The sequence below is a fragment of the Gavialis gangeticus genome, unplaced genomic scaffold (assembly GCF_001723915.1).
Source record: "Gavialis gangeticus isolate Ggan-Ray unplaced genomic scaffold, GavGan_comp1, whole genome shotgun sequence".
Taxonomy (NCBI): domain Eukaryota; kingdom Metazoa; phylum Chordata; order Crocodylia; family Gavialidae; genus Gavialis; species Gavialis gangeticus.
Genome location: NW_017729030.1, coordinates 44,821,410 through 44,832,815, shown reverse-complemented (window position 1 = coordinate 44,832,815; position 11,406 = coordinate 44,821,410). Strand labels below are relative to the sequence as shown.

Below are 11,406 nucleotides of genomic sequence, written 5' to 3'. Positions count from 1 at the left end.
GGGCAGGGTCAGTGGGGGTCCCCGCCATGGTCCCCTCCCTCCTCCTCCAGCCCCTGCCACCTCCTACTTGCTGGCACTGGAGCCCGGGTCCAGCTCCCTGCATCTGGCATGCTGCCTTGCCTTGCACATGATGTGCCTGAGATCAGGGAGTTTCCTTTTGCTGTGTTCCACAGGCAAATCCATTTAGATTCCTAAAACCATTTGCATATTTGTTAGTTTAGCTGCTTCTAAACATATTTGTTTTGGGGTGTTTTTTTAACTGAATACACAGACCTTCATGCACAGTAAATTAATAAAGTATTGTCATCAGGCCCCACAGAGCCTCCGTACACAATAGACATAGTGCTAGACCTCCAGATGAAGTTTTGGACAGCAGTACAGAAACTACCATTCTTCTCAACAATTTAATGTTTGGGTCATTTAATAATGTTCAGGATTTTAAAAGCATGCAAATCAGTCATACTATGGCTTCTAAATTTTTTTGAAGACACCTAGGTTTTGCACTGATCTATACCTGAGTAGTCCTAATAGGTCTGACTTTACTGAAATGATGCCAAGGTTAATTTCAGCCCATTCACTTCCATGAAAACACACAAGGCATGAATTAGGACAGTATTTAACTAAGTACAAAAAAAGTAATACTTTTTTTTAAAAGAAAAACTGTTGCACAATTTAATTATTTTATTTCAGTCAAACAGATCTCTAGTATTCATTTTGAATGAGGCAGTCTGATTAGCAAATGGGATTTTTTCAAAGTTTAAGTAATCATCCAATTAATCATCTGCTTTATCTTGCCATAGACAAGGGCCCAAACACAAAGAAATTAATTAAATCAACTCACAAAGAAAAGCCAGAAAACTAAAACGTTTATTATAACTCTAGAGCATCTAGCTCTAATATATAAAGGAAATCATTCCTGTAATTTGACCCAAACTTACTTGTACTGTTTTCTTTGACATAGGCAAACATAGTGTTCAATTAAAAAAACAAAACAAATGCCCATCTAATAGCCGATTATTAAAACATATATTTGGATTAAAGTGTAATTGATACAAACTCCTTTGTTCAGACTGTTACTGAGTTTAGGAGCCCTCCTTTGTAGTTGACTGAGTGAAGAGTTACACACAGCTGTTCCACAAATATTATGCAAAAGTAGAAGTCTGTTAGCCCAATACATTGTTCTCTTTGGAGACTAAAGAGTTAAGTGTCTGCTTAGGAAAAGTATAGGTGATAAGCATCACAGGAAGGGAAGAAATCAGCTAAACCAACTTGAATATTATCCAGTATCTTATATTTGATCTGATGTGGAAGAGAGCCAGTAATGTCACGGGACAGCACCATTCTTACTGGATGTGGGTGAGACGGGCTAGATCAGGGGGCATCAAACTAACCTCATGCTCCAGACTGGATCTGGACTGCAGAGCTCCTTGGTGAGCTGAATCGGAGGGTAAGTGGTCATGGGCTGGACAGCCACTTGCTGTGGCAGAGGCTGGGCAAGTGGCAGTGGGCTGAGTGGTGTCACCCCCAGATGTCAGAAACCTCTGACCTTATTAGAACTGCATCAATTTATACCACCTTAGAATCTGAATCAATAGCTTTACTTTTTATTCAAAGGTTTACTAATACCTACTGAGCAGGCCTACACATACACAGTTACTGTGCAGTAACTGAAAGTTACTGTGCAGTACAGGCACATGCGCACCCATACTGCACACATGCGCACCCATACTGCACACTAACTATGGCAACTTGCACAGAGTTTAGCAAATTTACACCCACTTAATTACTGTGCAGTAAGGCACATGTAGATGCCTTACTCTGCAGTAATACTGTGTGCACTTTAACTTTACTTCCAAATTGGAGCGCACACCATATTACTGCGCAGTAACAGCTTGTCGCCGCCGGGACACGACTAGGTGTTCTCGGGCCGCTCTTCCCCGGGTGACTGGTGTTGTGCCTTGCCGGCATTCCCGCCTTTGTCCGAGCGGATGTTCTCTGCCCAATTCCTTGACCCCGTTCCCACCTGCCACGACTTGATGTTATCAGTGTTTGGGGTCGGTCGTCATGCGTGCCCGTGGCCCAGGGTTCCCTGGCGGTCACTCTCGGGGCTCCACCACCCATACACCCTGGCCTCACACCTCCTTATGGTGTTGCCAAGTTGTTAGTTGTCTCGCTCTTCCGATTATTACTTGAATGGAGTGCCAGCTTCCCTCCCTTTAACTGAAGCTATGTCTACTATGGGGCTAATGCCCTCCGGTCTCCCCTAGAACTCGGGGAAAAGACAAACTTAACATGAAAACCCTCAACACAAACTAGGCGTACTGCCCCTTTAATTGCCCCCCCCCATGCCGTACTGTAGCCCCGACTGCTTCGTGCCTAGGCACTCAATCTTTGCCCATTCCCGGGCACCTCACAGTCCAGCGGCGGCGTATCCTCTGGAGGCACCTCTCTCTGGGCTTCCCCATAGTCTCTCCTCCTCTGGCTGCCTTCATCTGGGATATCTTCTGTGGTATCACAGGGGTGATCCCAGATCTTCCTGACAGTCGCGCCGGCAACGTTGCTCACGCGGCATCCCTGCCTCGTCTCACACCCGTCCTGGGTGTTTCTTCCCTTGTGCCCTGATGCTTCTGCCTGTCTGAAGGGCAAAGACATCGGGTGCAGCGTCTCCTGCTTCTCCCCTGCTCCCGCGGCATGTGCCACCATTTTTATTCATGCCGGCCGGCACTCCGCGCTTGCGTCACCGGCCGGCCGCAGCTGAATAAACAAGCGGCTGACGAGCCGCGCGGGTTTCGCCTCCCGTCCTCCGTTCCCTGGCTCAGGAGTTGCCGGTAAGTACCTTTGCGTCCCGGGACACAGCTACATGTGTAGATGCTGGTCTAAAAGCAGCTTACTGTGTAGTAAGTTACCGTGCAGTAAATGCATGTGTAGACATGCCCACTGTCTCTAGATCACACCTGTTACTTGGCTTAGATTTTGTAATTTGATGCAAGACCCTCAAATTGATTAAAGGTAAAGTAGTAACTTTGAAAGAAAATAGACTGAAAGCTAACTGCTCTTATATTATTCTTTGGTTATAAACTGCAATTTCTTGCAATTGCAAGAGAGAGTGGGAAATATGTTTTGTTATGTGAACTTATTCATTTGCTTTCAATATAGCTGTCTCACACTTAGTAATGTTTAACCTCATAAAATGTTATTGATGAGGTTTAAGTGTTTCTATTATAAATACGATACAATGTTAAATCATAGTTCAAAGCAGCATTATTATCAGTGAGCTTGAGAGTAAGATTGCAGATGTGACAGGTAGTAATAAAATTCTAAAACATCCATTAATAACTTTTGATGAAGAGACAACATAAAACATATATTAAATCTTTTGCCAAATCTCCTTTTTGAGAACAAATCTCTAATAAAACAGTATTTATTTTGTAATGGTGGAGGGGTTTTTTTGGCTGTTCTTGATTTCAAGTCTTTATGATTAAGAGAAAAATACTGGCAGAAATACTTAAATTCTAGTTTATCATCAAACTTCAGATTTAATTAGGTAAATGATACTTTGGGTGTTTTAGCTCTCTTTCTGAGAAACTGGAGTGTAAAATGGCTTCAAGAATATGTCCATGATTCCAGGTGAAATGAATTAGAGAGCCATGCACATATCTGAAATTAGGGTTTGTGATTTTAAGAGAACATACTCAAAGTGTTGTGCTAGGTCACAGATTCATAGATTCTAGGGTCGGAAGGGACCTCAGTGGGCCATCTAATCCAATCCCCTGCTGAAGGCTGAAGAGGTCCAGATCCCTCAGTCTCTCCTCATAGGGCTTGTCTTGTAAGCCCCTAACCATATGAGTGACCTTCCTCTGGACCCTCTCGAGTCTGTCAACATCCTTCTTGAAGTATGGTGCCCAAAACTGGATGCAGTACTCCAACTGCGGTCTCACCAATGCCGCATAGAGGGGAAGTATCAACTTCTTGGTTCTATTTGTCATGTGTCTGCTCCATGATAAAGTGCGGCTAGCTTTGCTGACGATTTTGTCACACTGACGACTCATGTTCATTTTGGAGTCCACTATGACTCTGAGATCACTTTCCGGTTCTGTGCTGCTGAGAGGATCATTTCCCAGCCAGTAGGTCTGCTGGATATTTTTGAGCCCTCGGTGCAGTGCTCTGCATTTGTCCTTGTTGTACCGCATCCTATTGTGTACTGCCCACTCTCCTAACCTGTCCAGGTCTGCCTGCAATTGTTCCCTATCCTCCAGAGTGTGCACATCACCCCACAATTTAACATGATCCACAAACTTGAACAGAGTATGCTTCACACCCATATCCAAGTCACCAATGAAGATATTGAAGAGTACAGTTCCAAGGACCAAATACTGCGGGACCCCACTACCCACATCCTTTCAGGTTGATACTGACCTGTCTACTGCCACTCTCTGGGTGCAACCGCTAAGCCAACTTGCCACCCACCAGACCATGTAAACATCTGTCACAGCCTCTTAATTTATTTATGAGAATGGGATGAGATACCATATAGAAGGCCTTGCTAAAATCCAAGAAAATGACGTCCACCTCTACTCCTGAGTCTAAGCATTTTGTTACCCTGTCACAAAATGAAACCAGATCAGTCAGGCATGATCTACCTGCTATGAATCCATGCTGGTTTCCCTGCTGCATTATTTTTCCCACTGGATTCCCACAAATGTGATCCTTCGTAATCTTTTCAAAGACCTTTCCAACGATGGAAGTGAGACTGACTGGCCTATAATTACTCAGATCCTCCTTCCTCCCGTTCTTGAAAATAGGGACCACAATGGCCCTTTTCCAGTCCTCTGGGACTTGACCCAAGTGCCACGAGCACTCAAACAGCTGTGCCAGTGGTTCTGTTATGACACCAGCCAATTCCTTCAGTACTCTCAAAGCAGCTCATCCGGGCTGCTGACTTAAACACATCCAGTCTATCCAAGTGTCACTGCACCAAGTTAGCATCAACAGTTGGTGGGCTGGTGTCCCTACCCTATGCCGTATGGTGAATTCAATTGATTGGTGGTCACTGTCCCCAAGGTGACCATGAATCTGCAACTCCCTTACCAGGTTCTCCTCCGTAGCCAACACCAAGTCCAGGAAGGTATTCTCCCTAGTGGGACTGTATACCTCCTGCATTAGGTGAAGGTCCTGCAGGCAGGTTAAGAACCTACATGAATGGTTGGATTTGGCTGACTGCTCCTCCCAGCAGATGTCAGGGTAGTTTAGGTCCCCCATGACAACCATGTCCCTAGACCTTATGGCCTCTGAGAGCTGCCTTAAGAATTCCAAGTCTAGCTTTTCCCCTTGGTCTGTAGCAGAACCCCACCACCAAGTCCCTTTCCCCTCGACCTCCATGTATCCTAACCCACAATGCCCCAGCTTTCTCCTCCTCTGATCCCATTTTGCTTAGGGTAGATATATAATGCTTCTTTACATAGAGAGCAACCCCACACCCTTTCTTCCCTACACTGTCCTTTCTGTACAACCTGTAGCCCTCAATGTGTACCACATAGTCATGGGTAGGGTCCCACCAAGTTTCCATTAGCCCCACTAAATTGAAGTTATTGTCTGTAAGCAGGAGTGAGAGTTCTTCCTGCTTGTTCCCCATGCTCCTAGCATTATTATACAGGTACTTGAGCCCTCTGAATGGTGTCCCCCCCCCTTTGGTGATTCCCAGAGGGCCCATTGGTACTTACCTTGGGTGTACTGCTGCATGTCTCACAGTTTGTAGGTTCTAGATTCTCTCCATCTCCTGCCTCCCCATCCCCCGTCATACTTAGTTTAAAGCCCAACATAGGAAGACAGCCAACCTGTAAAAAAAAGAGACTTTTACCTTTTGCGGAGAGATGAAGCTTGTCGCGTCCCAGGAGGTCCTTTGCATGGAAGTGCAGATCATGGTCCAGGAAGTCAAAACCCACACAATAGCACCAACTCTGGAGCTGCGCGTTGACTTCTCTGACACTGGTGACGTGATGCCTACTGCGACCACTGACCTGGAGGATCAACGAGAAGACCACCTGTGCCCCTGGCCTGGTCCACAGAGCCCTGTAGTCCCTCATGATATGGTCTGGACTACTCCTGGCTGCATCATTTGTTCTCACATGGATGAGGACCGTGGGATAGTTGTCAGAGGGCTGGATGAGGTCAGGAATTCTCACCGTGATATCCATGATCGTGGCTCCGGGCAGGCAGCAGACCTCGCGCTATGGGATCCAGATGACAGATGGGTCCCTCTATTCCTCTCAGCAAGGAGTTGCCCACAATGATGACATGGTGTCTCTTCTTCTGCTCACCTGGCCGGCCCTCAACTTGCTCAGTGATGGTGGCAGGCCCCTCCAGTGTGCTTTCCCCCACTGCACACTCCTCCAGTGCAGCCAGGGCCTCATATTTGTTCCCCAGCTGCACTGGGGGAGTTGTCTCCACTGTGAGAGGTCTGGCCTCTGAGGTGAGCATCCTCCACTCACCAGCATGTGCTTTGGGGCATTCCCTCACAGCTTCTCCGCCAGGTGTCTTGTCTTGCACAGAATGAAAGTAGCCATCAATCTCTTCTTCAATTGCCCTGATCCCCTGCAGCCTGATCACCTCTGCCTGCCCTTCCAGGGCCTCAATCCAGGCACATGTGGGACAGGCAAGGGAACCCCTGGCCCCCACTCTACCCCCAGGCCTCAGAGGTCCCACAAGGCAACGCCTGCAGACAGGGGACCAGGCCACTGCCAACCCAGCGAAGGGGCGTGTCTGGGTAGAGGCCTCACAGGAGCTCCAGGCCAGAGGCAGCAGCAGGGCAGGGGTCCTGGCTGCGCTCCATGTCACCACCCCCATAGAAGCCCCCCTCCTCATTCACTTACCTGAAGTTTCTGTCAGAAGCTCCTGTGTACTCCAGCCCGTGACTGGCCTGGGAGCTGCCTGCAAACTGCTCCCCTGTTGGCAGTCCCTGGTCACAGGCTCCCTAGTCACCTGGGGAGTCTCCTTGTATACCCTTCTGGGCCTGGGCTGACTTAGGCCCAGGCAGCAATCACATGGTCAGCAATCCCACAGCAATCAACAGTCACTCAGCACTCACTCCCAGCTTCTCAGAGCACACACCCACCAAACAAACAGTCAGCTAAACCAAAGGTACAGGCAGCTTTTCTAGTCAGAAAGTTCCTTCTAATCACCAGCCTCTGTGATAGTTTAAAGTTATTGCTCCTCTGCCCCCTCAGTGTTTTCTTCTCCAGACTAAGTAACCCTCGTTCTTTGGGCCTTTCCTTATAAGTCATGTTTCCAAGGCGTCTAGTGATTTTTGTTACTCTGTACTGGAGTTTTTCTATTCTGTCCACATCCTCCTTGAAGTGTGGGGCCTAAAACTGGATGTATTACTTCAGGTGACACCTCACCAATGCTGAACAGAGCAAAAAGAATCACTTGATTTGTAAGTGAATCAAGCCTGTGAATACAACCCAGTATGCTTTTGGCTTTTTGTAATGAGAGCACACTGGTGGCTCATATTCATTTTATGGTCCACTGTAACCCTCAGGGACTTCTCTGCAGTACTGCAGCCTCAGTAGTCACTTCCCAGTCTGTATTTGTGCATGCAGTTATTCCATTCTAAGTGCACAACTTTGCACTTGTCCTCCTTGAATCTCATCTGATTGGTTGCAGACCATTTAAAGAGGTTAGCCACTAGCTCTGCAATTACCTCAGCCAATTCCTTGAGTACCCTAGGGCTAAAGAATCCCATCTGGCCCTGCTGATTTGAAAGCATGTAGCTTTCCTAAGTAATCCCTAACCTGATCTTCTGGTACTCGGGACAGTTTGTCACTTTCCCTCTCTTTGCACTCATCATATGATAGTTGCCTTTATTTGTGAAGGTTGATGTAAAAAAAAGGCATTAAGCTAAGTAAGTACAGGTTGGATGAATTGATTGTAAAGTGGACAGAAAACTGGCTGGACTGTCCGCCTCAGAAGGTTATCAATTTCTTGATGTCTAGCTGGCATCCAGTATCAAAAGGAGTATCTCAGGGGTTGGTCTTGCAGTTGGTTTTGTTCAATATCTTCATCAACGACTTGGAAGATGGAATAGAGTGCACCCTCAGCAAATCTGCAGATGACGCCAAGCTGGGGGGATTAGTATATACACTGGAGGGTAGGTTTAGGATTCAGAGAAGCCTTGACAAACTGGAGGATTGGAGCAAAATTAATCTCATGAGGTTCAATAAAGACAAGTGCAGGTTGGAACAATCCTATACACCTGTACAGGCAGGGGACTGACTGGCTGGACAGCAGCTCTGCAGAAAAGGACCTGGAGGTTACAGCGAACAGTAAGTTGAATGTAAGCCAATAGTGTGCCCTTGTTGCCAAGAAGGCTAACAGTGTACTGGGCTGCATTCGTAGGAGCAGTGCCAGCAGACTGAAGGAAGTGATTACTCCCCTCTACATTCTACAATGCCTACATTTCGACTTCCTCTTCACTCCAACAGCTGAGCTGTGCCTTTCTTTCCCATTTCCAATAATTCCTATTTCTTCACCATCTATAAATGTCTGGCAAACAGCAATAAATGAGGCACTGAACAGTTCACTTAGAATCCCTCTGTTACTCCCTCTCTCTGCATATACATTTTTGGAGTATCCCAGGACTCATGACAAAAGCACCTGGCTCCAGTCATGAGTGGGGAGGGGGATGTAATTAGCACATGGATCCTTTGTGGGGGGTACCTAGACACACATACTGAGCAGTACCAAGCTTTGAGGTCACCTTAGCTTGAAATGTTGTTGACTCTGTTGTGGCCCAGCCCAATGATCTATATGGTAAATCAAGAGCCTTAGTCTGTGGACTAATATCATGCATAGTTTGTACTGCTGCTTAAAAGTGTATTTAGGGAGTACCTTTGCTAAAACTTGGAGCAGTTTCACAAAGGGAGAACTGCATCAGATCTAAATGAACTAAGTCTATGGGTCCCTGTAATAATTTGTCTATATTCCACCTACTAAAGGGATGTTTATTTCAAAATCAGTGTTTTAAAATTTTCTCTTTGGGTTCTATGTGCTCAAGGAGAGTAAGGTTTGACAGTAAAGAGTGAGGAAGGGACTGCAGGGGAAAGAATTGGGGGTGGGGTGCAGAGGGCAGGGGGGCTACCTAACCCTCCCCCTAGTTTTATTTTCCCTGCTGTAGCAGTGAGAGGGGAGATGCAATCAAGGCAAACCTCTAATAATTATATTCTACCCCTAAAAAATGATAACAAATTTATCGTGTTTCCATATGTAGAATCAAAGTATTGGGAGGTCATCTTATATTCAGGGTTGTCTTATATTTGAGTAAATATGGTAGCTAAATGTCAGTTTAACTACCACATTTATTTTTACAATGTATTTAATAACATCAGTAACTGAATTTAAAAATAAAGTAGAGTCAAATCATACTTACTTCTACTGGCATTGTTTTGAATTTTGTTGTTGTGTTCCAGTTCAGTATAAATTCAGTCTAATTATATATACATGACGTGATGATGGCAAAATATAAGGACCTTTTTTTAAAAAAGGTTTTGTGAATCACTGACTCCTGTCCAGAATTCCTTAGAATTGTTGTTAATTTTGTTTTGTTTTGTTTTTTTGGGGGGTGGGGGTTGGTTTGTTGGGGTTTTTTTTTTTTACTAATTGACAACTCTGAGAAAGTGGTTCCATAGAAATCATATTAAAACAATATCTCAGCTTCCAGTCATTGTTTTGTGGCTCTGTATAAGGTAGAAGTGAGCAAAACTGTTTCATAATATCATTCAAGTTTTCTTCTGAACAATTCAGTGTGGTATAGAATCAAAATCTGTACTTTTCAACGCCTTTGAAAATTGTGAATGTTTTATGTGAAGCAGAGACACCAAACATTAATGGAAGCTTTGGGATAAACTTGAGTAGCAGGTTGGGGGAGAAAAAACAGAAAGCCATAATTCACTATAGCTGCACTTGTTTATGTAGGATATTAAAGTGATCTCAATTTTGTTCAAGTCAGCTCTCAAAAGAACGCACAGGAAAATGAATAATTTGCTAAAGGATTTCCTTTTGGATTTTCAGTGACATGTCTAGTTTCCACAACACTGATATTTTGACCTAGTGAATGCAGCTGCAAGGCTGAAGATTAAGCATTAGAAGAATGCATCCTGATTCAGCACCTGATAACAGTTGAGGGGGAGGGGAAAATGGTTGTTGTTTTTACTGATGTTTTTAGAAATGCTGCATTTGGGTTTCTTTGTATAGGTTTTTTTTCAGACCAAGAATAACGTTTATGAAAGAGAAATAAAGTATTGAGGAACTTTATGCTCAGCAAAGTAGGAGTTAACATATCTTCACAATGCTGATTGATGGTTCATTTCCTCCTTGTCCTGGAAAGAGGCATTTTTGGGGATACAGAATAGTCCTCATGCTACTGAAGTCATGCCTACTGAACACCATTTTCTTCACAACTCAGTAATACTGTTCTTTGAGAGCTGAAGAGATGAGCTCATTTCACATAGGTCACGAAACAGATGTGAGGTTGTAATGACTTTTTATCTAGTATTAGCTGGTCTCCGTTTAAAACAGAAACTCCATCAAAAGTCTATTTGAAACATTGTATAAAGAACAGATTAATAGTTTATAACCATTAAATATTAGATTTTTCTTTCAACAAATGGAACTGTTGTATGTTTTCTTAACACTCAGTAATTGGGCTAATGCTATGTTTTTTGCCTTTTCATGCAGGAATCAAGAACTAAAAGAGTTGGGGGAACTTGCTCCTCATTGGGACAATATGCGTAAAAGTGTAATTGCGCACTGTGATCAGATGTTGAGCATGTACCAAGACACTCTTGCAGAACTTGGGAAGTACACAGGTATGAAAATAATCTCCACCGTCCTTCAGAGGAACAAATACCTAAGTTAATCAGTATTTTATATGAGAGTATGCAGCACAAATAAAAGCACAGTTAATCATAAAATTATAGAAAAGTAGGGCTGGAAGGGACCTCCGGAGGTCATCTATTCCAAACCACTCCCAGAGACACAAAAATCCCTATCCAAACCATCCTATGCAAATCCATTGTCTAACCCATTAGTAAAAATATGTAGTCAACTCTGACACACAGCCACAAAGCATAACACCCTAACATGCCAGAGGTAAAGCAGGGGGACAGTGACAGCCAGTGTCCTGCTGCTGAACGTGTTGTTAAAATGCACTTAAGAGATCCAAGAGCCCCCACTACAAAGGAAGCCCAAACCCTCTACAGTGGGTACAATTACATGTGCAATTAATGCAACTGAATAAACTCTAGTGCAGTTTGAGCTGGAGCAAACTAATCCTGACATCATGGAGAGCAGGCCAGGGCCTGTTTGATTCAGAGATTCAGCCGATTTGGCAGTGGCCAAATCTCTGAATCA

The 11,406-nt window shown here is 44.6% G+C and overlaps 1 protein-coding gene across 2 annotated transcripts in view; it reads left to right on the top strand.

Annotated features, from left to right (window-relative positions):
• The window catches only part of INPP4B (inositol polyphosphate-4-phosphatase type II B), a 437,109-nt gene that overhangs the window by 219,674 nt on the left and 206,029 nt on the right, over positions 1 to 11,406 (top strand). For both annotated transcript variants that reach the window (XM_019522133.1, XM_019522134.1), the window contains exon 10: positions 10,732 to 10,862. In XM_019522133.1, the coding sequence (XP_019377678.1) occupies positions 10,732 to 10,862 (131 nt within the window). The remainder of the gene's footprint in view (positions 1 to 10,731; positions 10,863 to 11,406) is intronic.